Source organism: Myotis yumanensis, unplaced genomic scaffold (genome assembly GCF_028538775.1).
Source record: "Myotis yumanensis isolate MYYU_CA2020_CCGP unplaced genomic scaffold, mMyoYum1.0.hap1 SCAF_16, whole genome shotgun sequence".
In the NCBI taxonomy this organism is placed as follows: domain Eukaryota; kingdom Metazoa; phylum Chordata; class Mammalia; order Chiroptera; family Vespertilionidae; genus Myotis; species Myotis yumanensis.
Window position 1 is genome coordinate 49,428,708 of NW_027223767.1, and position 27,718 is coordinate 49,456,425.

The window sequence follows — 27,718 nt, forward strand, 5'->3', positions numbered from 1 at the left end:
GCTGTCCACGCGTGTTGGCAGGCGTTTGCAGTCTCCCGCATCCACCTAGTTCCTGGAGCCAGGAACCTGGGAGTTTGCCCCAGTCGCTACTGCCCGCAGGCAGCCTGCCAGGGCCCAAGCCCCATCTCTTCAGTAGCCCTTCCACTCCCATCTCCCCAACCCCAGGCTGCCCTTTGCCCTGCCCTCCACCTGCCGGCACAGCGTCCTCCGGTCACGCCACGCTGTTTTCAGGTGCAGAACCGTGGCCCTCTGCTGCCTGGGGCCTCTGTTGACCCTTAACTCCAGGGAAGCGCCTCTGAGGCTGTCAGATCTGCGGCTGCCTCCACGGTCCTATCAGCTGACCTTGCTCCGCCTTTGCTTTTCTCCAAAGCACCCCTAACGTCGCTGCGTGCGTCTTTGCGCGTGGATTGTTGCCATCTGCCCACTGAGATGCAGTACCCTCCGAGGGGGGTTTCTGTCTGCTTTTGTTCACGACAGACAGTGCCGGCACATAGTAGGTGCTCAGTAAACGTGTGCTGCTGATGGCTTCCCTGGGCTCCGCTCCCCTCCCCTCCCCTGGGGCAGGCCCTCCCTCCAGGAGGCCTGCACAGTCCTGCCTGCTGGAAGAATCACGGGGCTTTCCTCTGTCCCTAGTGCCCCCCAGGGGACAACTACTAAATGTTGCTCCCTTCTGTCCCCAATCTGTCAGTTCACCACCCCCAAAAGCCCTAAAACGGCCAGCCTCCCCTCCAGTGCCACTACTGCTAGCTGCACCCATTGACACCTTATACCCTAGATTTGATAATAAGTAAGTAATGAGAAGCGGGCACTTAGTAACTAGGAAGAAACAGATTTAGGAGCGTTTGGAGGCTGTTTTCACTTCTTCCACCTTTTTCGCCTCGGCCAGGACAGATCCCAGATCACAAAAGGGTTCTTGGGCTGGACGCCCTGCAGAAAAGCGGACGCGCAGAGGGCGGGGCCAAGACTGGGGCGGGGCCGGGGATCTGGGCGGGGCGAAGCCTGGGGAAGGGGCGGGGCCTGGGGCGGGCGCGCGTCCTGGGCCGGGTGGCGGCGGGCTGGCTGCAGCTGCGGCCGAGCGAGGAGCGAACGGGCTCTCGGCTGAGCCATGCCTGCCGCACGCGTGGAGTACCTCGCGCCCTGGTGGGTGGTGTGGCTGCACAGGGTCCCGCACCTCAGCCTGCGCCTGCAGTGGGTGAACAGTACCTTCAACCCCCGCGACGAGGATTACCGGGAGGTGAGTCTGCGCCGCCCCAGACCCGGGCCACCTCCGCAGCCTCCCACTCTCTGCCAGCCGCCCAGACCTCCCCCTCCACCGCAGCCCCTTCCCTCCACCCTCTTCCCCTTTCCCCCGGGACGCTCAGCGCTCGGCGCTCCCGTCTGGGAACCTCGTGGGCCAGGAAAACTGGACACGAGGAGTTCAATCAGTGGTGGGAAGGGGAGGAGGGGTGCGGAGGCGGCCTGCGGGGGTGGAGCTGAGGGCGGAGGGGGAGGCCCGCGAGGGGCGGGGTGGGGACCTTTGTGCCAGAGCCCGGGTAACTCCTCCGGGCCCGCGAGGGACTCCGGAGTTTTCCTTCTGGGGCTTCAAGAAAAGCGCTCTCTTTCTGGGGCTGGGCGACCTGGGAGAAGTTTGGGCAGAAACTAACGAGTCTCCCCAGTTGGGCCCCGCAGCACCCCCCCTCCCCCCCGTCCCTGCCCACAGGGTGGGAGCGGCGGCCGACACCTCTTCCTGGGCCATCCTGGAAGGCTGCGGGGCTGGGGACGGGGGCGAGGGCCCCCACAGGCGCGGGGATGTTTGGGGGAAGGACGGTGGCCCGGGTCAGCCCCATCTCGCCAGCGTCAGCCTCCCGGACAAACACCCTTCTCTACCCTGGGTTTTCGGGGTCTTAGCCCGCCACCTCCCTTCTCCTTGCACTTCTGCCATTTCTCTGTTGTGCTGGCCCTTCGCCCTGCGGTCTCTGTACCCCACAGGGGGAGGGGTACCCCCCAGACTTCCCCGCCCAGGCTGAGCTACAGAAGCTCCCCACCTTCTCAGGTCGGGCCTGGCCCAAGTCAGTGCTCTGCTGGGTCACAGATTCGGGCTGCAGCCCTGGCGGGGCCCGTTTGTTCAGAGCTATGGGCCCACTTCGGGACTTTGACCCCCGCGGCCTCCGCCTACAGTCAGGTTCTCAGGCACCGTTTCCGGTGTGGGGCCAGTCAGGCCTGCAGGAGGCTGAGCCCGGAGCCGGCTGTTCGCCTCCTGCCCGCCGGGCCTGTCTCCTGCAGGCCTGGGAATGGGGATCGCCACCGGCCGGGTGTGCAGTGCAAGTGGACTGGGAGTCTAATAATAACCCCTGTGGCTTCCCGGGCCCTGCCAGAACCCGGAGAATCTGGACCCTCCTAATCTGCGCTTGCCCCGCCCTCTCCGAGAGCCCCGCCCCTGGAAGTCAGAGTCCCAGAGAACGCCTCTGCCCGGGGCAGCTGAGGGGTGGGGGGGCATGGGGGGGATCCCCCTTCCCCACTGAACGCACGGGGAGAGGCGGATATGATTTCAGGGACAGCTGTGTTGCTGTGTATTTGTCCCAAACCCTGCGTCCCACATCCTGCACCTGGGATCTCCCACCACAGCTTTCTCCTCCCGGCCGGAGGAGATCTAAACTCCTCTCTGGATGGTGGGCACTCCCTCACCCCGCAGGCTCCCAGGGACAGCACCTGTGTGTCCAGCAGCCCTGACTAGCACGGCCTGAGCCTGCCCCACCCCCTCAGTGCCATGGAGAGGTGGCATCTGACCAGAAGGCCCCACTCACAGCCCTGCCCCTCTCCTCCCAGGGTTTGGACCTGGCACACTGTGCTGGGTGTCAAGTGACTCCAGAGGGCATCCCCTTCCCCTGGGCCACTGCTCCTGGCAGCCGACACACGGCCCCACCCCCGTGCTCCTTGTCCCAGTCAGGCCTCCTGAGGACACTGGGTGGGAGATGAGTGGGATGAGCTCGGCCAGGGTGGGCAGTGGCTCTGGCTGTCATTGAAGGTGGGTCCCATGTGGGAAGTTCTCCTGTTGTCGGACCACTGTCTCCCCCAGAGATCCCCTTTCTCCTGAGAGGCAGTCACAGCCAGAGTCAGGCAGCAGGCGGCTAGCACCCTGGATTGGGCACCTTCTGCCGCCACTCATCTCGGCGCTCAGCAAACTTGATCCGAAACAAGCTCTCTGCCAGCCTCGGGTGGCGTGATGACCAAGGCAGCCAGGGCCGGGGCTGGGGCTCCGCCATGCAGCTGTCCGGGTTGGAGTCCCAGTTCTGTCACTTACTGTGTGACCTGTATCTCTCTGAGCCTCGCTTGTCTCACCTGCACGTATTAGGCCAGATGTCCCATGCAACATGCTTAGTACATAGAGGGTCCCATAGCACATAGTAGGACCCCAGACACTGGTGAGCTAAAGTACTGAAAGATACTGATGTCTTAGGCTCCACAGTGCTGTGCAATGCTCACTGCTGCTACAGTCACCGTGCGGGCGCCACGAGCGCTTCCTGTCCCCTCTCCTGCATCAGCAGACCAGCGCTTTCCGGACGCGCATGAAGAAGCAGCGGTGCTTGTAACTGTATATTCGGGACCTGCGTGAAGCAGCAGTGATATTTTTGTGCTTCGGCATGTACTTTCATGTCTTAACTTTGGGCGCTTCTGCTTATAGACTCCCCAGAGGGTGCCAATGTGTGGGCGCAGGCCAGGGGAGGGGGCAGAGTGGGGGCTAGACCCAGAATGACAGGCTCACCCCACTAACCCCCTCTCCGGCTTGGGGGCAGGTCTCAGGGGGAGAGGCCAGGCAGGGAGCCAGGAAGGGTTTGGGCGAGCCAAGGTTGGGATGAGGAAGCACCATTCATCCAGCCTAAAGGTTGAGTCATGGTCATCGGACAATCACGCTATACCCCCACCACCCCCACTGCGCCCCGGGAGAGGGTGGGAGGGCAGGCTGGGGGGTGCTTAACCCTTCCCAACCCGTGGGCTCCAGCTGCCCCGGCCTCCCCGCTAGGCTGGCTCATTCTGTCTCCTATGGTCTGCGGGTGAAGGGGGCTCAGGCTGTTACCCGGCCCCCTGAGTGCAGAAGCCCCTGGGGGTCCAGTCCTAGCCTCAGGATTCCCAGAATGCAAGTGGGTCACTGTTGCCCCCAGCTTGGGGCCTAGATTTCTGCTCTGGGTTTCTCAATCCAGAACTCACCAAAGTCACTTAAATGAGGAGAGGCTGGGACCAAGGGGCTGTGGGCAAGGTGTTGGGGTGGGAGGGGAGGTGGTGGCTGCAGGGCACTGGGAGGGCGGGTGACATGGGAAATGGTCCTGTCCAGGCTGTCAGAGCAGGACGCTGTGTGAGCCGAGCTCCTGGCTCCCTCTGGGCCGCTTTCTCCCTCTTCCATCCTCCCTCACCCCTTGCACATGGGGACCTGCCGGCTGCTCAGAAACAGGACTATCATTGCCTGTAAGAGGCCGGCAGGGACACGGAGGTGGGGAGGTGGCTGTGGGAACCATCCTGCTGGTTAGCCCTCCACTTCCCTCCTCCTCCTCCCGCACCTTCCTCTTTTCCTCTTCCCTTCCCACCACCCCCTTCTCTCCTAACCCTCAGCCCCATCCCCCCTGTCCTCCCAGCCCAGAAGTAAACCACTAACAATGCCCACCCTCTGAGTTTGGGCTTCCCAGCACAGCCTCCCGCCCCCTCCTGCCCTGGGCTGACTGCATTATCTGTGACCTCATTGAGGCCAGATGCCCAGCTCAGAGAGGCCCCGGGCCCAGGCCTGCAGCCCCAGCCTCTGATTTTCAGAATTATCTCCCCCTTGGACCTGAAGGGTTCCGGCATCTCCCCCACCCTGCTGATTGCTGCCACCAGCATGGGGTCCCTGAAACAGACTCTGGTCCCGACAGCACAGACTGGAGCACTAGGGGTTCTGGACCAAGACCCACTGGGGGGCACGTGGGAAGCTGGGTGAGGCTATCCCCTCAGGAGCCTGACTGACAGCCAGGTCCAGCACTGGCTGGCGGCCACCAATCCTGGTGCCATCTGGTGCCCATCTGGCTGCATCAAGAGATCGGAGGGCATGGAGTGGGCACAGGCCTCCTGGCAGACAGCAGCTCCCTTTACGGGACCCTGACTAGGCCTGAGTCAGCACCTCCTACCCCTTCAGAATTCTAGGCTTTGCTGCCACCATTGGCACTGGGGTCGCTGTCCCATTCAGGACACGGTGAGAGGGACCCCATGGGGTACATCCCGACCTCCCCTCCCCTAGCACAGTGCTGGCTCCTGGCTTCTCTGGATGGACCCGACACCTAGGACAAGGCTCGGAGGAAGCAGATCCGCCAGGCCATCCCTTCCTGGGCCTGGCCCAGGTCCCACTGAGCCCCTGAGATGTGCCTCTCCCTGCCTGTCTCCCTCAGTCACTTGTCACCCTCAGCCCTCCCTGCCAGCAGGTGCCTCCTGCCTTGTGGGGTTCTGAGCATCTCATCGGGTAGGGCCTCATCCGTGTCCCTCCAGGCGTGTCAGCCACACACCCGGGGCTGGCCTGCCGCTGCCCCCCACCCCACACCTCCCCGACCCCCCCAGCACCCGTGTCTGGAGGAGGGTGGCAGAGGCACTACTGGGCCTGGTTCCTACACCCACAGCCCTTTGGGCGCTCCAGGCCTAAACGCAGGGCTCTTCCCAGACCCGCAGTAGGACCAGCGCTGACTCCACGGCTCTCCCTCTGCAGTCGCTGCTGTTCCTGGGGCTGGTGGCCGCTGTCTGCCTGGGCCTGAACCTCCTCTTCCTCGCGGTTTACCTGGTGTGCGCGTGCTGCTGCAGACAGGCCAAGCAGCGCAAGTCCTGCTGCGTCACCTGGTCGGCCGTTGTGGCCGGGCTCGTCTGCTGGTGAGTGTCCCTCCGCACTGGCCTCATGTGTGCGGCTCGGGGCTCAGTGTGCAGGAGGGCGAGGGGACGCGGTGGATGGAAAGTGGGCCTGCCCACCGCGTCTTGCCCATGGTTAGCCCATGACCGTGACACTCCTTCCTCACTCTCCACCATCAGCCCCCCAACAAACCCCAAGCAATGGGTTCATCAGCTTTCTGGCCACGTCCTCCTGATGGAGCTCTGGGTACCTCATGGGGAGCCTCTCCCTGGGTGAGCGTTGTCCCTTTTCCTGCCAGGCAGCGGGAATCCGATGCCCGGAGAGGTGAGGGGCCTCTGGTGTGCCGCTCCCCCTGCCCAGCAGTTTATTGGGTGGCACACGCGAGCAGAGGGCACCTGCTCTCCGAGTCCCTGTCCCCTCCCAGCTGCTGCCTTGAGTCTGAGGTTAGAGAAAGTCTGACTCCAGCCCAGATCAGTCCATCTTCTCGTGGGATCAGTAGCTCTTAGTGCCCCAAAGACTCTTCTTTTGGATGCAGAAGTGAGGGTTTCTAACTTCAGGCCGGAGCCCGGGCTGCCCGGCTGTGTCTACGCGCTCCCCTGTGTGGCTGGTTGCGTTACTCTTGTTTTCAATCTCCAGGGGTTTTTCCAAAAGCCTCAGGTCTACCCTGAGACCTCCTGGGTGGCCACCCTCAGCGGGTAGAGTCCCGTAATGCTTAATGTCCACTGCATCCCAAAACCCACAGCAGAGTGATTCCGGCAGGAGGGAATGCAGACGGGACACCGTGAGCCTGGGAGTGAGGATGTGGGTTCTCACCCCAGGAGCCTCACCTTTTAGGGCACGTTCAGTGTCCAGTCCTGCCTGCAGTGACGCAGGGGTGACAAAGCGCTGAGCACATGGGCGGGGCCTGGGCTGGGGGACACAGGCGGCCAGGGCCCAAGTCCTAGGTGTAAAGGAGAGTCCAAGCCCAGGTCAGGATTTTGCAGGCGCCTGGGGGTCCCTGCAGAGAGGAGCTCCTTCAAAGTAACCATGGCTTCGGCAAGCTGCTCCTGGGACTGAGCCCACAAACGTGAGCAGGAGAGGCGGGACGTGAGACAGACAGACAGACAAAGGAAGTGCCCGCACAGGGGGGCCTGACTTTTTAAAAACATGACAAAGGACAGAAGAACACTATGGAACAGTAAGAATGACTCCGGAGGGTCAGATCTCATAACCTGCCGTTGAAGGGAAACTACGCAGGAGCGTGCAGTGCGCTTGGCGTGTTCTACACGGCATTTGTGCCGGGCAAGAGGGAGCCAATGGTGAGAAAGATGGCACTGTACCGGGAAGGGCCCAGCCCAGCCCACACTGACACATGGGCGCACGGCGGACACCCTGACCTGCACTTTTTTAAAAAATATATTTTTCGTTGTTGATTTCAGAGAGAAAGAGAGGGAGAGAGAGATAGAAACATCACTGATGAGAGAGAATCATTGACTGGCTGCCTCCTGCACGCCCCCCACTGGGAGCCCGCAACCCAGGCATGTGCCCTTGTCCGGATTTGAACCTGGGACCCTTCCGTCCCCAGGCCAACTCTCTATCCACTGAGCCAAACCGGCCAGGGCCTGGCCTGCATTTTCAATGGGAACACTGAGCTAGGGTCAAGGCACCTGGAAGGTTCCCGTCACAGTCTCCCAGGGTTCCGTCCTAGCTCCTGTCGTGTGTGAAGAAAGAGGAAACATCACGTACGTGTGCATGTATGTGTTCGTCACCCCACCCCCGAGATTACTGTTTTGAATGAAAACTCAGGAGGCTGCTTAATGAGGCTGCTCACGGCCCCCAGGGGTGTGGGTGAGAAAAATGCCGTCAGTGACAGAGGCGGGATCTGAGATGATTTGTTCCGCCTGGAATGCTGGACCAAAACCAACCACATGAAATTTCACAGAGATAGAGTCAAAGCTCTACTATTGGTTAAAACAAAACAAACACCCATTCAGCGCTGCGGAAGGAGGGGGCGCTGGGCTTCAGGGCAGATCCTGTGGAGAAATCCGGCTGCTTGTGGAGCACCAAGTCAGCAGTGCGGAGAGGGGATCTCAGGACATGAGCTTCCTCTCTGCCTGCCCCCCACCCTGTGCTCAGAGCTGGGTGGACAGCCTGGGCACCTCAGTCAGGCCATGTTTGGGGGCAACACTGACCAGTTAGAGTGGAGCCTAGAGGACAGTGAGGATGTAGACAAGGGTCTGCAGGACACAGGGCCGGCCTTGGGTGTCTGACGGGGTGTCTGCAGGATTGGAAGCTTATTCCGGGCTGACCTAGAGGACCCCGAGAACCAGCGGGGGCCTGGTTCAAGGAGGGGGGCTTCGGCTCAGTATAAGAAGGGACTTTCTACAGCTGGAGTCACAGGGCCAGAGCAGGAGGATTTTCCTGCTGCCTCACTGCCCTGTGCTGTGGAGCGAGGCCACCAGGCCAGGGCCCACCCCGGAGAGAGTGCCTCAGCTAAAGTCAAAACCCACTTCTCTCCCTGGAGAGACCAGCTCTGTTCATAATCATCAGACCTGGAAGCAACCAAGAGTTTCTTCAGTAGGTGATGGGTAGATAAGCTGTGGTCCATCCAGATCATGGAATAGTACTCAGCGCCGATAGGACATGAGCCACCCGGCCAGCGTGGCTCAGTGGTTGAGTATCGACCTATGAACCAGGAAGTCACAGTTCCATTCCCAGTCGGCACGTGGGTTGTGGGCTGGATCCCCAGTGTGGGGCATGCAGGAGGCAGCTGGTCAATGATTCTCATCATTGATGTTTCTAACTCCCTCTCACTTCCTCTCTGAAATCAATAAAAATATATTTAAAAAGAAAAGAGAAATGAGCCATCAAGCCATGAAAAGCCACAGAGGAATGTAAATGCATGTTAGTAAGTGAAGGAAGACGATCCGAAGAGGCTACGTGCTGTATGGTTCCCACTACATGACATTCTGGAAAAGGCGAAACTATGGAGACAGTAAAATATCAGGGGTTGGGGGTTGGGGGATGAACAGACTGAACAGAGGATTTCTAGGGCAAGGAAAATGCTCTGTGTGATACTTAATGGAGGACACATGTCATTATACGCTTGTCCAAACCCGTAGCATGTTCCACCCCGAGAGTGAACCTAATGCACATATAGACTTTGGGTGATACGATGTGTCCATGTAGGTTCACCAGTTATAACCAGTGTCCCGTTCTGGTGGGGGCTGTTAACTGTTGACAGTAGGGGAATCTTGGTGGGGAGGGCGGGGCGGGAGGTGGGGAGGCAGGAGGTATATGTGTAATCGCTGAACTTTCCATTCAGTTTTGCTATGAACCTAAACTACTCTAAAACAGTACATTAAAGAAGTTCTCTGGTGCCACCTCTAACTTCATTTGGGGTCTTGCCCATAGTGCTGCGGTGGGCGTTGGTTTCTATGGAAACAGCGAGACCAACGATGGGGTGTACCAGCTGATCTACTCCTTGGACAACGCGAACCACACCTTCTCCGGGATCGATGCGCTGGTAAGGCTCTGGGCAGCTGGCCGGGCCGGGCCGGGCACAGCAGGTGAGGTCAGTGTGGTCAGAACAAGGGCCCAGTCAGATCCCGCCCGCTCAGCCCCGGGGGAGGAGGGCGTGCTGGACTCCATTTGGGGCTGCAGTTGGTCCTGCCAGGAGCAAACAGGCAACTTCTGCTTCCCGGGCGGGAGGGGTGCCAGGGCTGTGAGGGCCAAAGGAGGAAGGCTGCTGGGCCCTGTGGGGGCGCGGGGGCGCGGGGACAGGGTGGGGTCAGATCCCACTCATCTTCAGGAGAGCTGGACACCTTCCCACTGGGCCAGGGAGGCCCTGAACTTGGAAGATGAGCCCCACGGTGTTCCTGTGTTCACATGTGGAGTATCATGGGGTCCAGGAGGTGTCAAGGGGAAAACTCTTCAAAAGCAGCCAACCATGAAAGGCATGCCCGGCAGGGCGGTGAGCTGCCCAGAGCGGCACGGTGTCCTCCGGCTCTGGCTCCCAAGCGCCGTGGGCCCAGCTGGGCCTCAGGGTGACGGATTGTGCTGGGGTGGCCAGAGATGTCAGACTTTAGGGAACAAAGGAGCTGCTCTGCTGAGCCTTTGGCCTGAGAGACAGCGACGGGAGGGTGGGAGGGTGGGGCGTCCGGGTTTCTCAAATGTAGACCCTGGCCCCCAAGTGTGCCCACCTTCACTGGCAGGGCTGGGTCACGTGGGCTGATCTTTCAGGCCGCCCCACGGTAGCCCTGGGCAGGCTCCAGGGCAGTTCTCAGGGAAACCAGTCCTCGGACGTCACGCCGTTCCAGGCCCCTCTGGCCCACCAGAGGGTGACCTCCCAGGTGGCCCATTCGTGTCAGAGCCTCACCAGGAAAGGCGGCCCCAGCCGCAGCCTGGAACATTGTCCTGGGCTCCGCAAGAGGATGCTGAGGAGGACGCACCTCCGTGCCCTCCTTCTCCCTTAAGCTCCTCTACGTCCTTAATCCCTCCGCCCTTCCAGGGGCTCGCCTTAAAGAGACAGCTGGGCTGCTCATCAGCGCCCCGTATGGCAGGGGCCGTGGCTCCGGCCTCAGAGAACTTTCTGGGGAGCTGAGGGTCACCAGGACCCAGCTCCCCTGCAGAGCCTGTCCGTGCACACCTGTGCCCACTGGCTCCGTCCCGTCCCCGGGGACTGGGAGCTCTGAGCACTGGTTTGGCAGCTCTGGGTGAGGGAGAAGCACTGGCTGGGGCAGCGGGGCAGCCTCGAAGCTGATGCAGCGTGACCTGCACGAGGAGGCCTGGCCTGGGCACAACCCGGTGCAGGTAGCTGACCTCTGCCTGGGGATCCATGGTCTCTGCCTCCCCCGCTCCACACAGCAGCATCCGGAGCCTGGAGGAGGAACCCAGCCCCGAAAGGAGAGTCCCGGCCAGGGAAGGCCCGGAGCGGTGACCTTCACTAGCTGATGGTGACTGTACGGAATGGCCCTTGTCTCCCCAGGGGCGGAGGAAAGGAGAAAGTCCCAGAGCCGTCGGATGGGGACGCTTGAATTCTGTCCTGGTCTCGCGGGAGGAGAGTGGTGCTGTGGGAATGAGCAGAACAGACCCAGGCCGGGCCCACCCACCCAGCGAGGTTGAGTGCTGGGGGCAGGTTGGGACATTCACAGCAGCCCCACGTCCCTAAACTCCCCCACGGCCCCAAGGGGAGCATTCTGTGTGCCCCTGGGGGTCAGCCCCTCGTCCTCTCTCCACCGTTCCTCAACAGTGAGGACAGGAACCCCAGGCTTTGTGGCCCAGCCAGCCGAGCTGCTTCCATCCTGAGGACAGCCCCCTCCTGCCTCTGCCAGACCAGAGCTCTCCTGGGCCAGGCTCAGGGCCTGCAGGGCTGGTTTGGGCCTTGAGGGAGGGGTGGCACCCAACACTCCTGGTACCGAGGGCTCCAGGGGAGGCAGCAGGTCTCCGAGGGCTCCCAGATCCAAGGGGTGAAGGCCACACATCAGATAGGTGGTGTTAGCTGAGATGCTGTCCGAGAAAGTACCTGGTAATCTACAGAGCGCCCTCGAGATCGGGGTGCCTAGATAATGAGTGCCATTATTATAACTGATGTAATTATGTATATTACTGTAATCACCTTAAAGGGGAGAGGAGGCTTCAACTGGGGGAGGGGAGGACTTGAGGAACAGGTCAAGTGATTCAGAACGGAGCCAGAGCCGGAGCGAGGTGGGCCCTCCCGGGCTCCCTTTCCTGGGCCAGAGCCCCACACTGGTGCCTCTGAGGGAGGGAGTTGGTGGGAGGGAGTCGAGAGGGGCCGAGGCTCCAGGCTCAGGCTGGCCTAGCAGGTTCTGGATCAGCTAACGCTCTGATGTGGGGGGTCATCCAGAGTCATTTGGGAGTGCCGGTGGGTCCTTCCTCTGGATCCAGTGCCCCCATCTGTGCCCCAGTGAAGGGGGCCTGGGCTCCAGTTACCCAGGGGACCAGGCCCACCTCTCACCCCTCAGAGGCTCAGCTTCAAGTAAGGGCCTTGGGCTCTACCTCCCCTGAGGCTCGTCGGGGCCAGGTTGCTTCCTCTGCTCTCACCTGGGCTGCAGCAGCCTGTGGGCAGCCCCAGGTGGGGAAACTGGGCCCAGGGAGGCCGAATTCCTGTCCCAGGTTGGAAGCTAGCACTTTCAGAGCAAGAACTAGAACCCTGTGTCTGGTCCTCACCCTCCCCTCCGAGGATCTGAGATGGGGCTCCTCCGCCCCCCAACCTGCTGAGGCTCCACCCCTTGGACTCCTAGGGTCTGCCCTTCCAGAAAGCTCTTTAAGGAGAGAAGCTTCCCCCTGGGGAGCTGGATAGCCTGGAGCACTGGCCCCACCCATTTCGGATTCTGTAGGTCTGGGTGGGGCTGAGCATTTTCGATTCTAATGAGTTCCCAGCTGCTCATCCTGCGGCTGCTGCTGCTGCTCTGGGACCACAGCTCCATCCCATATCCTATGGGACCACAGCTCCATCCCATATCCTATGGGACCACAGCTCCATCCCATATCCTATGGGACCATAGCTTCTACCACCTGCTAACTGGCCTGTAACCCTGCCCCAGCCTGGGGCGCTGAGCTGCCTCTGCCCCCTCGGTGGCAGGGGAGCTATTCAACTCTGGAGTATCCCCCCCCCCCCCCCCCCCCCCCCCGCCCCCGCCTCCCTGCTGGGAGCTCTATATGGACTTCTAAGGAACTGCATTGTTCTGTTTCCTACTAGAAGACAAGAGGAAGGAGAGGGCTGGCAGCTAGGTCCTGGCTTTTGTCTTTCGAGGAGGGGTTTAAGAAAATAGAGAAGTTAAAAACGTGGAGCTGTGGCAGGGGGAGAAGTGGCCTCAGCTGAAGTTTACAGATCATTGTCACAGCCCTTTGCTGTCACGTCTGTAATGCAGGAACGTAAGAATACCATGTAGTCCACGGCTTGTGTCTCCCGCTGCATTTAATAACGTGCCTGCGATGCACGTGTACGTTGATCTTATCGAATTAAAAAGGACAACTTTTCGGGGTGACGTTTAGTTACTGTGTTTACTTCCACGTGGTTTTCGCCCCGTGTGAGGCTAAAAGCCGCCAAAGCCCTGAGGGGTGGGCATCTCTGCACTCCGCACGCCTAATCCTCGGCCAGCCTGTGAGAACCGGGAGCTAGCGGGGAACCAACCAGCCGCGGACATTGAAAAACAAAGCAAACGAAACAAAGAGGGCCTTTCTCCTTTCTGGAACAGGAACTCAGAGCACAGAGCCGTGCAGATGTGAAGGCCGCCCCCCTAATCAGGGCGGTCATCAGCCTCTCCTGCTGCGCCCCGGCTGTGGGAAGCGCCTGCCCCTTCTTCTGGGTCATCTTTAGCTTCTTTCCAGGCCTGGGTTTCACACAATCCCCCTTCCAGCCGTCGTGCTGGTTGGGTTAGTGTGATGATCTCAGAACAGCCCAGCTCTGCTTCCCCTCACGGCCAGCAGCCCCCCCCCCCGCCCCCCCGCCCCAGCAGGCCCGCAGGGAGGGAGGGAGGGATGCACTCGGGGCTCCCAGGCTGTGTCCCTGGGTCCCACGGGGACCCTATGTCTGAGTTCCTTATCGTCAAGCCATAGACAGTCCCTACCATTGTCCCTCCCTCTCGACCTTCAAATAGCAAATTGCTTCCTTCAGGATCTGCTCAACTCCGGCTTCTGGTGGCTCAGCCAGGGGCCTGGAGCCTGTCCGAACGCCTGCGGGACAGACGTGCAGACAGAGGAGGCGCTGGTTTCCTCCATCAGGTGTCAGGAGGCAGGATGGGGTCTGTTAGTGCAAAGCTCCATTGTCTGCCTTCGGGGCTGGGAGCCCGCTGGCTGGACAACGGGCCTCCCGCGCGAGGCCTTTCCATCCTGTTGGGACGAATGGTCAGGCGGCAACAGGAACTCTGGGCTCAAAGAGATGATTCCTCGCCCTCAGAAAGAATTCGTAATCCAACGTGTTGAGAGTTTTAAGAGAATCACAGGAAGAAACAGGTTTTCGTTTGTTTCCCCGCCTGGGTCTCTCTTCAGAGGAAGGTGCTGGATCGTGGCCCGGGTCCTGGTCAGGCTGGTCGGGGCCTGTCCCCTGGAGGGAGGGACCAGAGGGCTGGGCGGGTAATGGGAGCCTCTGTCTTCCGTCTGAGCAGCAGCCTCCTGAGCCCTGCTGGGCCGGGGACGGGAGGGTTGGGGTGGGTGTGTGTGCGAGGTGCGCTCACTGACTTAAGAACAGTCCTCCGCTCCTCACAGCACTGCTCCGGAGTCAGGGTCCAGAGCTACACCCTCTGGCTTCCTCCTGCCCCAGGGCCAGATTCCCACCCCAGCCTCTCCCCAGGTGTCCGGAACCACCCAAAAGATGGAGGCAGACCTAGAGCGGCACCTGGCCCGGCTCAGCGAGATCTTCGCCACCCGGAGCGATTACCTCCAGACCCTGAAGTTCATGCAGCAGAGGGCGGACAGCGTCATCGACCAGCTGTCAGGGGTGCCTGTGTGGACGGAGGTCACAGCCCAGCTGACCCAGCTGGCCGACCAGACCGGCTACGTGGAGTACTACAGGTGAGGGGCCCGCGGGGGCTGCACTGGCTTCCTTCTTCCGAGCCTGGGCCCTGGGCCCTGGCAGGGAGGTGCCCCAAAGGTCTTCATGAGCCATTAGCTGAAGTGAGAGAACATGAGAGCTCGCAGGGCGAGTGCTGGGCCTTAGACCAGCCTCCTGAGACAGGCAGGCGCCGAGGCCCGTGAGTGCGGTGCTAAGCCAGGACCCAGCATGGACCTCCCAGTACACAGCATGGGGCTCCCGGGACCAGCATGCTCCCTGGCTGCTGCTGGGTCAAGTGCAAGTGGTTGACAGTTCCTCACCTGCCATGGTGTGTGGAGCAGGGGGCCAGGGACATGGGGGTCTCTTTGCCTGCACGGAGCCTCCCCTGATGGCAATGTCTTAGCAAGCCCAGAGGTGCCCCCAGCTGGAGTGGTGGGGGCTGGGGGCCACCACCACCCCCTTTGCCGTACTCGGGTGCAAACTCATCCCTACGTCACCTATTCTTCGGGGGCCCGTTTATGTCTCCCCTGCCTCCCCATTCCTCAGATCCCATCCCAGGTGAGGACGCTGGGCACTGGTCAGCTGAAGGGTCTAGTGAAGGTCACTCTGGGAGAGCCAGGGAGGGTGGCAGCCATCTGTCTGGCTGGGTGTCTCCTGGCTGAAGGTGGCACCCACTCATGAAGTCACTGCACCCAGGCCCGGCACGGAGGAGGCTCGAGGGCAGAACAGATAAATGAACCCTGACCAAGAAGTGTCAGCTCTTTGGACCCCCTCCCCCGCCAAGTCGTTGACTCCTTTTCAAGCCATTTGCAAAGGTCAGAGCCTTTAGCCCAACGTTGCACAATTTACTCTGGCTTTCTGGATTCGTTTCCCCTTTGTGGGAAAGCCCCACCCCAGGCTGAGCGAAGCCAGAGCCCTCCCTGCCCTGGGCTCTCGCCTGCCCAGGGTAGGAGCTGGCAGGGCCCTGCTGAGAGGCAACACATGAGGTCTTGGCTCCAGATAGCGAAGCCCTCCCCTCGCCCCCCACCCCCACCCCTCCGCTCAGCAGCTGCCCAGCCCCTGCACTAGATGGGTGATGGTGTGCAACAGCGCCTTTCTCCCAGGTGACGGAAGGAAACTGCCAACTCTGAGGACTGGCTGTGACCCGTGACCCCAAACAGTGACCTCTGAGAGACAGTCATTGCTGAGCCTTCGCTGTCTTTTTGTCACGCGGGGTCAGGCGGGGTAGGGCGCAGACGTCCATTGTGACCTGCCGTTCTCTGAGAGGACCTAGCAGAGGACCTCGTGCACTCGAGGGCCTGACGTGGGCATTTTGATAATGACAAGGATGAAATAAGTCAGAATTTCCATATCTAATTTAAGGTAATTTTATTAAAAATGGGAGGGGAGGGTGGTGCCAACTGCACAGAAGCTATTTTAATCTGGGTGATTGACAGGGACCCCTAGAACTCCCGTCCCCAACTCCCACCCCTTGTCCGGGTCTGGGCAGCAAAGGTCTCCTCCCAGGTTAGCGCCTGTAGCTCCTGAGCCCTGAGGATGACCTGTCCCTTGTCCTCACCCCTTCCCTCACCCGAGCGGCTCTGGGTGCACTTTGTCTGTTCTGGGCCTAACCGGCCTTAGGGCTGGGGCTCCTCCAGGCACCTCCCCATCTCCGCTTTCCGGGTGGTGTAGAGCCCGGCCATCCAGCTCAGCAGACATTTCTTAGCTCCTATACAGGCCTAAGCACTGGAGGCATGAAAGGCCTGCACGGACCACCCGCTCCGAGAGGCTCCGAGAGGCTTCTTGTACCGGAGTGAGCAGAGGAGTGAACGCGCGGAGGCCGGGAGTGGGAGGGGCCCTGGGAGTAAGGGCTGGCAGCTGGCAGCTTCTTGGGGAGCCACAAGCCACGTTCTTCGTTGGAAATACAAACGCAGGTCATCCCCCAGCTCCTCTGGGAAATGCACCCGCCTCGCAGAGCTGTTTCCGGGAACGGCATACGGCATGAAGCGTGGCTGCAGAACAAGGGGTTGAAGCTGGGTCCTGGAGAGTGAGCTAGAAGCAATCCGAACTTGATTTCCTGCCGATGGGGAGGGAAGCCACGAGAAACCTTTTGGTTTGAAACATGAAACCAGGGCTTTGAGAGGGGCCTGGTGGCTGGCCCTGTCTCTCTATCTATCTATTTATATATATATATATATATATATATATATATATATATATATATATATGGATTTCTGAGAGAAGGGAGAGGGAGAAAGGGATAGAAACATCAATGATGAGAGAAGCATTGATCGGCTGCCTCCTGCATGCCCCTACTGGGGATCGAGCCTGTATCCCGGGCATGTGCCCTGACCGGGAATCGAACCATGACCTCCTGGTTCATGGGCCGATGCTCAACCACTGAGCCACACCATCCAGACATGGCCTTGTCTCTTGTAGGAAGGCTGGAGAGTTGGGGAATTCCTGGGCCAGGCTCCCCTGCTGCCGGCCTCGGTTTCCCAATCTGTGAATGGGGATCCTGACACCAGATGGTCCCCTGGTCCTTCCAGCTCTGACTCTGATTCTGAGAAAACTGGCTCCTCGATGGCCTCATCCCAGGGGAGGGTGGGCCCTGCAATCTCCCCAGAGCCCCCAGCTCCATTTCTGGGCACCACAGGCAGCTGCAGGTCTGCCCCACTCCGCGCAGGGGGTGTTTCGATCCTGCGCTTTGGGGGCCTCCATTTACGAAGGCAGAAAGAACCACACTGGGCTGCCAGGCCTCCAGCGAGCTCCCTCCCCGTCGGAACCCTATTGTCACTGTCTCCCAGCTCCATCCACTTCCTGCCCACACTCCAGACCTCTCACCCTCTCTGTGTATCCGTGGAGCAGAAAGTCAGTGCTGGAGAGGAGGGGTCACTGAATTTATTTGTCTCCAACGTCGAGAAAAAAAATGAGCAGGAGCCCTCCCTTGTGGGCCCTCCTGGGCCCCATCCCCCCGCCCTGGGCAGTGGTCAACGAAGGGTCAGGGGGCCTAGGGCTGCTGGTCAGGCCCCTGGGTGGGGAGTTGTGCCCTGCTCCCCCTGACCATCCCTCACCCCGACCCCCCCAGGTGGCTTTCCTACCTTCTGCTCTTCATCCTGGACTTGGCCATCTGCCTCATCGCCTGCGTGGGACTAGCCAAGCGCTCCAGATGTCTCCTGGCCTTGTGAGTAGCCCGGCCTGCGGGCCTGGAACAAAGATCTGGGCAAGCAGGTGGGGTGACGGGGCCACCAGCAGAGAGAGGGGGACCCAGTCAGGCTCAAGGGAGGTGGTGGGAGCAACAGCCTGCAGCCGCCTTCCGCCCCTGCTCAGCGCCCAGCCGAGAGGGGGCAGCAGCCACCACCCCCGTTATCTGGACCCCAAGCAAGGGCTGGGCTTTCCCCTCTGTGTCCCCCGTCCTGGGCCTGCCCAGGCATTAGCCTCCCACCGGCTCTAACCAGCACCCCCTCCTTAGCCAGCACCCCCTCAGCTGCCTCCGGCACAGCAACCTATGTCCCTGTAGGTCCTTCTCCTGTCCCAGCAGTCAGCAGGGCCGATGTGAGGGCAGGGACCAAGACTCAGGGGTCAGGGAGGGCAAGTTCATGCCAAGAGGAATTGCGCTGAGATTGTGGGGTGACAGATTGTGGGGTCCCCTTCCTGCCAGCCTTCGCCTGGATCCCACCGCTCTGCCTCTCTCCCAGGCTGCTGTGCTGTGGGCTGCTGGCCGTGATCCTCAGCTGGACGTCCTTGGCCGCCGACGCTGCTGCAGCCGTGGTGAGTGTGTGTGTGGGGGGGGGGGGGGGGTGCGGTGGTCTGACCAGGACCGGCTGAGGTGGGTGGTGGGTGGTACCTCTGTGTCCTGCCCACAGCCCCCAGGGCAGGTCCGCTTCCAGTCTCTGTCCCAAAGCTAGAACCCCAGAATCTCAGAGCTGAAGGGCCTTAGATCTCCCGCACCAGCCCCCCTCACCCTTCAGAGGGGGACCCAGGCCCAGAGAAAGGAAGAGGCTTCCCCAAGATCATGAGGCTTTTGGCCACGATAATAAGACAGCGGAAGCCTGACCTTTGCCCCCGCCCGGCCCGGTCCTAGCCACCGGCTTCCTGCTTGTACGGACGTGCATGGGTGGCGAGGTGACGGCTCTCCGGGCTTGAAGAAGTGACCGGGACGGGCGGGGTCTGGCCTCGGCTGGAGGAGCCCTCGGGCTTCAGCGGCACACCCTGGGGCACGGGGACCTGGCACTGAGCTGGCCTCCGTCCCCTTCCCTCCCAGTCCCCTTCCCTCCCACACCGTCTGACACCGCGATGCGTGTGTGTGGATGTGGCGCCTCAGAATGTTAGAAACTAAAACATAAAAACACCGGGTGGGGGAGCTTCCTGTGTAGATGTTCGGGCTTTAATAGACCTGGCGTAGGAGTTAAGCTGCGTGCGTGAGTCGTTCATTCGTTCCTCCGGCCGTTGTCTGGCTCTGTGGCAGCCAGTGGTGCCGGGTGCCATGTTTGCTCTTCTCTGAGTGGCAGGAGAAAGACTGGTGGGCATATTTGCAACCCCAGGTGAATGGGTGCAGCAGAGGTGCGTGCTGTGTGTGTGGCGGGGGGCCCAGGATTTGCCAGGGGGTTTCGGGGAGCCCTGAGCTGATTCCAGGGCCCCAGCTACCTGGAGAGAACAGAGTGGGCTCCTGCTGGAAGCCCTCCACCCAGACTAAGGCCCAGTGGCCTCGGGGCCTGCCCGTGCGCTCTCAGGACCCAGAGAACGAACGGCCCGGTGCTGCTTGGCTCAGGCAGCTTTTGGCAGAGCTGGTCCGGAAGGGAGAGGAGGCGGGCAGCTCCTGTTCGGTTTTGTTCCCCCCGAGGGAGAACCGGACAGGCGTGAGCTTGTGTCCCAAGGTGGGGGGCCCTTCAGATACAAGGAAGGGCAAGTCGGATGGCGCACGTCAGGCTCAAAGGCATGCTGACGTCATCGGGGGTGGGAGGGCCGTGCATGGTCAGGGGAGTGGCTGCTGGCCAGGGCAGCACGCACCACTGCCCGGCCCACGGCCACTCCTCCGGACAAGTGTGAGCACAGGGACGCACATGTGCTGTGCGTTGCCGGGGCCTCCTCCTGCCCCCGGGCGGCCTCTGCCCCTGGGAGCGGCAGCAGCCAGCTCGCCCCTAAAGCTGCCCTATGGGAGGCAGCCTCCTCCTGGCTCCTTCTCCTCCGGCTGCAGCATCCAGGGAACCCAGCGGTGATTTATAATCTCCCAGCCGGTGCCTGGAGTGCAGGGAGCCGAGAGAAAGGCCATCCCCCTGACTGGTTTAGTCAGGCCCCTGGGTGCCAGGGCCTGTGAATGAGCCTTTGATTGGCTGCAGATCCTGCCGCATTTTAATAGGAAGCGGGGAGAGGAGGAGCCGGGAGGGGGCAGGCAGGCCGTCCGAGGCTACTGTGGGCAGCTTTTGTGTGGCCTCCCTGTCCCTGTGCTCTGAGGCCTGGCTTTTGTTTTGTCTTGTTTTGTTTTGTTTTGAGAGCTGTGGGGCCAGAGAACTGACACTGTGACCCTCTGTCACCCACCCCCTGCCTTTCTGTCCCCCAGAAAGGACCTCCCCAAGGAGGGAAGGGGCATTAGGAGGTTTGGCTGCACAGCACCACTCATTTGAGGGGAGCTCCCCGGGAATCCGGGCAGTGGGCCCCTGGGAAGGTCACTGAGGTTCTCCAGGCCTCAGCCTTCTCCTCTGTAAAATGGGGAGAATCATAGCCCTTGCCTTGGAGCAGCGGTTCTCAGCCTGTGGGTCACGACCCCTTTGGCGGTCGAATGACCCTTTCACAGGGTTCGCCTAAGACCATTCTGCATATCAGATATTTACATTACGATTCATAACAGTAGCAACATGACAGTTATGAAGTAGCAACAAAAATAATTTTATGGTTGGGTCACAACATGAGGAACTGTATTTAAAGGGCCAGAGGTTGAGAACCACTGCCTTAGAGGATGGTGTGTTGGTGGGATGAGGTGGGTGGTTAATCCATGGGGGAGGGCGGGGGGCAAATGCTCACTAAACAGCCGCTACCACTGTTACCACAGTTACTGTCATGTGAGGGTCCCAGGCTGACTCCGTCAGAGTCGGGAGCTGCCTGCAGGCTCCGCCACCAGCTGGGCACTGCGTGGCTTCCCCACCTGCCCCAGCTGTGCTCGGCCCCCTTTCTCTCCCCTCCCCACCCCCGTCCCCACTGCGTGGACAGTGCACACATGGGCCCGTGTCCTGGTGGACAGGCAAGGGGAGTCCTCCTGGCTGGAGCGGGAGGCGGGAGCGAGGAGGCCACATCCCTGGTGGAGCTTCTGACAGGGCCTCCTGCCTGTCTTTGGATCTCAGACTTCTCGGGGGTGACCCAGACAAAGGTGGTGGCCTCGCCCACTCCCCGCCCCCCACTCAGGCTGGCTCCCCTCCTCCTGCCCCTCCAGTGACAGGGTGGGGGTGCCCCTGGGCCTTGGTGGTCAGCAGCCAGGCCATGCTGTGGGTCATCAGTGGCAGAGCCTGGAGCTCATGTCCTCTGACTCCCAGCCCCGTGCTCTTCCAGCCCCCCCGCCCCCCAAAAGTCTTCCTGAGCAGGACCTGCGCCCAAAAGCTCAAAGATGGATTCAGCACCAACATGGTTCTTTAGAGAGTCCAGGGGAGGCTTCGTGGGTTGACACCCTGGAGGGTGTGGGACTTGATAACAGCAAGACAAACTATGAAAAGATGAGCAAGTGAGGCCTTGGTGCAAATAACCCGACACCATCCTGCAGCCTCCCATGGGCCCGGGCTCACCAACGTCCATCCCAGAGGAGGCATTAGACACATGGGAGGCTTGATGTGCATTAATTCATGAAGTGAATATTATAGGCAAGGCACCTGCAACAGAGCTAGGAAGGGGCGGAGCCAGGACTCAAACTAAGGAGCCTGGCTCCTGGCTGTTCTTGGCCACAGGACTGAGCTGAGGGGTCCAGTGGCTGGGCTGGGGGCACAGGGCTCCTCCCAGGGCCCTAGTGTGGTGACTTTGCCCCGCCCCTCCCGTCTCTCCCTGGCTTAGGGCACCAGTGACTTCTGTGCGGCTCCCGACACCTTCATCCTGAACTTCACGGAGACCCAGCTCAGCACAGGTAACAGGCTTGTGGGCCTCCATGGTCAGAGCTGCCTGGGCAGCCAGCCTGTGCCTCTACTTACCTGTTTCAGCCCTGGAGTCCCCAGTCTCTCCCAAACCCCACGCTTCCAGCACCAGCTAGACCTCTGAGTCGTTTCTTTTTGTTATTATTGTTATTTATTTTTATTGACTTCAGAGAGGAAGGGAGAGGGAGGGAGAGATAGAAACATCAGTGATGAGAGAGAATCATTGATTGGCTGCCTCCTGCACGCCCCCCACCTGACACTGAGCCCAGGATCCCGTCACGTGCCCCGACGAGGAATCAAACTGTGACCTCCTGGTTCATAGATTGATGCTCAACCACTGAGCAACACCGGCCGAGCTGGGCCGTTTCTTAGAACCTGCCTCCATAGGGGGGCTTGGGAGTGGCTCAGCCACTGAGGATGGACGAGGGCCTGGTCCCTTTCCTGCCTGACCTGGTCTTTGCCTTGCAGAGGTGACCCGTTACTACCTGTATTGCAATCAGAGCGTCAGCAGCCCCTTCCAGCAGGTACAGCACCCGCCCAGCCCTCACCCTGCCCACAGTCCCCTGCGTCGGCCTGCCCCCCTCCTGGGCCCCCAGCCCCAGCTTCACTGTGGTCCTCTGAAGGGGACAGTGCTCTTGGTCAGCATCTCCTGGGTCACACATCAGCGTGTATGATGCCCATGACCCAGGGTGTGGCTGTCGTGCAGATGCTGTGAGGTGGGTCTGGGTGGGGTCCAAGAGTCTGCATTTCTCACAAGCTCCCAGGCCAGGCCAGTGCTGCTGGTCCGAGGACCACACTTTGAGTAGCAAGAAGCAAGAGGACCCTGCAGCTCTCAAGGAGCCTGGGGGTGAGGGGAAGGTTCCTGCAGGCGGGAAGGGCCGTAGGCAGGGATGCGAGCGCAGATGGAGTCGGGGGAGGGGCGCTGCAGGGGAATGAAACCTCACAGTGGGGCCGCGGTCTCTCCTGGTGCAGGCGCTGACCGTCTTCCAGCGCTCGCTGACCGCCATGCAGACCCAGGTGGCGGAACTGCTGCGGGCTGCCGTGCCCTTCTTCCCCACGGCGGAGGTGAGGCGGTCCCCCCAGCATCCATGCAGAGGAGGGGGAGCCCCGGGGCCAGGGTTTCAGGGAGCCAGGCTGTGGAGAGGGTTCCCTCCCTGTAGTCTGGCTCCTTTGGTTTTAAAGGCCTCTGTGCACCCGCTGCTGTGTGTGGTCTGAGCCACAAGCCCTGCCCCCACCGCTCAGTGTCTGCCTCTCTGTCCGTCTGTCTGTCTTCAGGAGGATCTGCTCAGCATCCAGCTCCTGTTGAACTCCTCGGAGTCCAGCCTCCACCAGCTGACGGCCCTGTTGGATTGCCGAGGGCTGCACAAGGTGCTGGGCTGGCCCTGGGGGCGTGCGGGGGGTGGGGACACCCCCGCTGGCCACGTTCTCCCAGAGCAGCCAGGAGAGGCTTAGAAGAGAGATTGCCCGGGTGTCCTGCAGGCCTGGGGGGTGGGGAGGAGGCTGGACAACAGAAGGTGGAAGAGGTGCCTGGCTTCTTGGTTCTCTCAGCAGCTGAGACAGGGAGACTCAGGAAGGTACCAGGGGGCGAGGTGGCTGCACTGGGTCAGGTCACCTCTAGGACCCTGACCTCGGTGAAGGCGGCTGCTCCCCATTGTCCACACTCCCGGCCACCTGGTCATCCCATCCATCTCCCTGGGTTGCAAGTGGACATCCCAGGCTCATGGCCAGGCTCCTCTCCAGGAATTTGAACTGTAGGACACTAAAGCAGGGAACACACTGGGATTAGGCCAACAGCTTTCACTTCCGGGTGGATGGAGAGCAGATAGTCATCGTGCCAGTCCAGGCCGAGGGAGAGGGGCTGCCAGGGACAAGCTCCGCCCCCAGGCCGTGCCCACGCCCTTCCAGCTGCGTGTCCCTCTCCGGCAGGACTACCTGGACGCCCTCGCCGGCGTCTGCTATGATGGCATCGAGGGCTTGCTCTACCTGGGCCTCTTCTCCCTCCTGGCTGCCCTGGCCTTCTCCACCATGATCCGCGCGGGGCCGCCGGCCTGGAAGCGCTTTACCACCAGGTGGGCTGCCTGGAGGGGGCTTCCGGGGCGGGCAGGGGGGAGGCTCTGCTCTGACGGAGCTGAGAGCTGACAACCCGGGACGGACAAGAGCGGCGGAGGGTGCAGGCACTCACCCCCTGCAGGCTCCTGGGTTTCTGCAGGAGAAGCCGGGGCAGGAGTGGGTCTGAGGATGGTGACAGCATCAGACCACCACCCGGCATCCCTTGCTGGCCCTCTTCCTCCGCAGGACTCTGTGGTGTGACCTAAATGAGGGGAGTTTTCACTGCCGGGAGGGGTGCCCCAGGGCACCAGGAAGCATAGATGGTAGCACTGTTACCCGGGCACCTAAGGTCTCATTGAGGAGGTAGACAGACGAGATGGTAGGTCAGACAAGAGGAAGCAGCTTAGGGAGGATCCGTGGTCAGCATGGTGGGCTGCCTGGAGGCAGTGGCTGTGGAGTTGGGAACAGGGTTGAGGAGCGTGTTTTAGAGGAAAGTCAAGGACACAGCTGTGGCCAGAGGCAGAGTCCTGGGAGGAAAGATGGGGAAGCAGGCCAGGATCCCGCTGCCTTGGAGCCTCTCTCGCCCCTCATGGTGGGCGTACCCCATGTCATTCTAGGGACAGAGACTATAACGACATCGATGACGACGACCCCTTCAACCCCCAGGCCCGGCGCATCGCCGCCTACATCCCCCCGCGGGGGCGGCTTCCCAGCTTCTGCAGCTACAGCGGCAGCCTGGACAGCCAGCCCGGCCTGCAGCCGCCGGCCCAGACCGTCTCCAATGCCCCGGTCTCGGAGTACATGTACGGCGGGGCTCCTGGGTCCCCCGGGCCGCCTCACCCACAGGGAGCTGGGTCTGCAGGTCCAAAGGGCCAAGTGGTCCCCTCCTTGCAGCCATGGGGTGTGGCAGGAAGGCCCCCAGGAGCAGTCAGTCACATGACCCCTGCATAGCCACGTGTGCGGAGGGAAGAACCCACTGGAGATGCAGACCCCCTTCCCCGGACCCTCCCCCCTGAGCTCTCCTCTCGGCCCCGCAGGAACCAAGCTGTGCTGTTCGGTGGGAACCCCCGCTACGAGAACACACCGCTCATCGGGAGAGGCTCGCCTCCGCCCACGGTAATCGGGCTCCCGCAGCAGGGGGTGCGGAGGGCTCCGGGCCAGGTGTCTGCCGGGTTAGGGCTGCACCTACCCCATCCAGGGAGCTTGGACGAGACCGTCCAGTAGGTAAACTAGGAGCCCTGGCGACCCAGGACCTGGGATCCGTGGGGGAGGTCTGGCCCTGAGACCAGGATGCTCACGGGTGCCCGGCCCGGTCCTCAGGAAGTGTGTCCCCTGCTGCAGTAAGTGCCCTGGATACTTAGGGACCTGCAGGGAGGAACTGTGCCCACTGCTCTGCGGGCCTGGAGAGGTCCTGTGGAGAGTGGATGGCATGAGCCATACCTGAGTCACAGGTCTCCCCCTGGGCGACTGGGCCCCCAGCGGGCCCTTGGCCACGTCTGTTGGCATTTCTGGTTGTCACATCTGGGGGTAGTTGCCACTGGCATCTAGCGGGTAGGGGCCAGGGATGCCGCTCAGCACCCGGCACGGCCCCCACCTCAAAGGAAGACCAGCCCAGTGTCCCTGGTGCTGTGGTTGAATCTGCTCTGACCCACCATCTGACTCTCCCGGCCGTGGCCCCTCCTTGCTGGGTGTCGCCCAGAGCGCCTCCCCCGCTGTCCTTTGATAAACAGCACTGGGTCCAGGTGGGAGGAGGCCTGCGTTCAGGCTCAGCTCCTTTTACTTTATGTTTTTAAGTATATTTTTGTAGATTTCAGAGAAGAAGGGAGAAGGAGAGGGATAGAAACATCAATGTTGAGAGAGAATCACTGATCTGCTGCCTCCTGCACGCCCCCCACCGGGGATTGAGCCCACAACCCAGGCATGTGCCCTTGACCGGGAGTTGAACCGTGACCTCCTGGTTCATAGGTCGACACTCAACCACTGAGCCACGCCGGCTGGGCCCAGAGTCGGTGCCTTTTAACCCTCGCCCGGCTTCTCTCTAACCCGAAGCCCCGTGGGCTCCTGTCCTCGCCACCAGCTGCTGTGGCCCCGGGACTGTGGATTGACTCTAGTATCAGTCCGAGCACAGAGCGTTAGGGGGGGTCTGCTGCTGGGGGAAATGAACTACTCGAAGCCCTGTGATGCCAGATGAAAAGGGTTTGGGGGTCACTTTCTGCTTTGAAAGACCCCGGCCACTCTCCCTGCCATTGGACCGTCAGGGACCGGCCTTATTTGCGGGGCTCGAGGACAGAATCAGCCGTCCTCCTAGAACTGAGACCTGCTCAGAGACCCTCATTGCTTTGGCACGGCGACTGCCCTGCCCGGGGGAGACACCCCCGCCCCTGCCTACCATTGCCGGGGGCATGAGGAGACCCAGGAGCCCACAGCATGGAGGCGTGGGCAGGCTCCCCAAGTAAACCACACAGCTGGCTGGCCCGCTCTCTCCCTCAGAAAGTCCCAGCACCTTCTCGAGGACAGTGTCCAGTTTAGCTGGTGACATGTCTGACCTGTGCTGCTGTCCCCCCTCCCTCCCCCCCAGTACTCTCCCAGCATGCGGGCCACCTACCTGTCCGTCGGGGACGAGCACCTGTGGCACTACAGGAATGAGTTTCCGGCCTAACCCCCAGAGGCGCCTGCCTCCTCCATCCGGTTGGGTTTTGATTCATTCGCATGAAAGCTGCGTGTCTTCAATAGAAGCCAAAGGCCTCTGGGAGCCGCCTGCGGGGTGGCAGGACTGGACAGCGCCTGGGCCTGGCTGGGACCCTGACCAAAGCCGCAGGCAGACGGAGGGCCCACCACCTGGACCAGCCTCTCCCTCCTCTGGCCTCCTCTCCACCCCTACACTGGGAGCCTGGATCCGCTCACTCCTACATCCTGCCCTCGCCAGGTGGCGACTGGCAGCCAGGAGGGGTCGGCTCAGGCCCAAAGGTCCAATTGCCAGCACCGTGCCTCCTGCCAGCGTTTTCCTGCAGGTAAAGGTGGAAGAGCTGATCAGGAGATGCCTTTAGGAAGGCGAGGTCCCCAGTGAGACCAGAGACTGTCCGAGTCAGTCTCCCGGGGCCTGGTAGAAATGTGGGTGACAGCCTGCTCCATCCCCCGGCCTTCCCGCAGTCCTCGGTCGCCCCACCTCCATTCCAGCTCAATGCTGGGAGTGCGTTCACTGCCGACAGGGACAGTCTCAGGAATTCGTGGATACTCTGAAAGAGACTAACTCTTCTTTTTCCCAGTGTTTTAAATACTTGGATTATCCAAAGAATGGAACCTCAGAGCACAGTTTTTACAGTAGATGGGGCTGCTCCTTACACCTGGTCTGGAGCCCGTTCCTTTTCGGGTCTTGCTGACACTGCCAGGTCATTAAGAACCTACGGGCAGGGGCGGGATTTTTAAACAAAATAAAGATCAGTGAGACCTCCTGTCCTAAGCTGCTGTTTGATGGCAATATGGGTTCATCCCACTCGGAGGAGGAAGGACAAACAGCGTGAACCGAGTCCGCCCAGGGGAATGGCCGGCCAGGGCCAGCTTTCCCCTCCCTTTTGTCTTCAGGCAAGTTTGTCAGCAAAGGTTTTAGCAAAGCTGAACAACTGTGTCGTCTTCCCTGCCGCCCCCCCACCCTGTCCCTGTCCCCATCCCATTGTCCCAGGCCCCACGCTCCCTGCTGGGTGAGAAGGCACCATTCACCAAGAGGAAATGGCCCACGGTTCTGCCCACGGGGGAGCCAGGGTTAGGGTCTTGGGTGCCGCCAATGTTCTGCCAGCTCGGAATGCCCAGCGCTGAAGCCCCCGCAGCCTCACGTGCCAAAGCAGGGACGGGGTGGCACGGCTCGGGACAAGAGCCACCTTCTCATCAAACACGGACAGCAGAGTGGTTCTCACCCAGCCAGGCCCCCAGGACACACTGGGACCGTAGGGCAGCCAGGACTCACCCGCATTAACCTCTAGAACCCTGCACCATAAACACACCCTCGGTGGCCACGTCCTGTGCAGATAGAAACTGCAACATCAAGCTCTCGCTTCTCACTGTGTCATCGTTGGCGACTAGAGAGCAGTTTCTAATGCATGTAGACTACACTGGGTGGCTCCTGGCGGGGCTGGGTGGGCACACCGCTGCCTGGTACATGTGCACCCTCTTGGGGGGCAAATAAACCGCTTGTACTAAAGTGTCTGGACTCTGACTTCCTTGGCTGGGGGGGAGGAGGGGACTGACGGGTCC

General features: G+C 61.1%; 1 protein-coding gene across 1 annotated transcript; it reads left to right on the top strand.

Moving 5' to 3' along the window:
• The first annotated feature begins 1,083 nt into the window (after positions 1–1,083).
• On the top strand, positions 1,084–27,665 carry TTYH2 (tweety family member 2). Its single transcript, XM_070393954.1, has 14 exons — positions 1,084–1,234; positions 5,702–5,859; positions 9,230–9,341; positions 14,130–14,350; positions 17,398–17,493; positions 18,008–18,080; positions 21,345–21,414; positions 21,890–21,945; positions 22,394–22,486; positions 22,697–22,789; positions 23,348–23,490; positions 24,088–24,273; positions 24,508–24,586; positions 26,049–27,665. Exons 1-14 carry the CDS (start codon positions 1,106–1,108, stop codon positions 26,127–26,129), a joined length of 1,590 nt encoding a protein of 529 aa, XP_070250055.1. The 5' UTR covers positions 1,084–1,105; the 3' UTR covers positions 26,130–27,665.
• Positions 27,666–27,718: the final 53 nt, after the last annotated feature.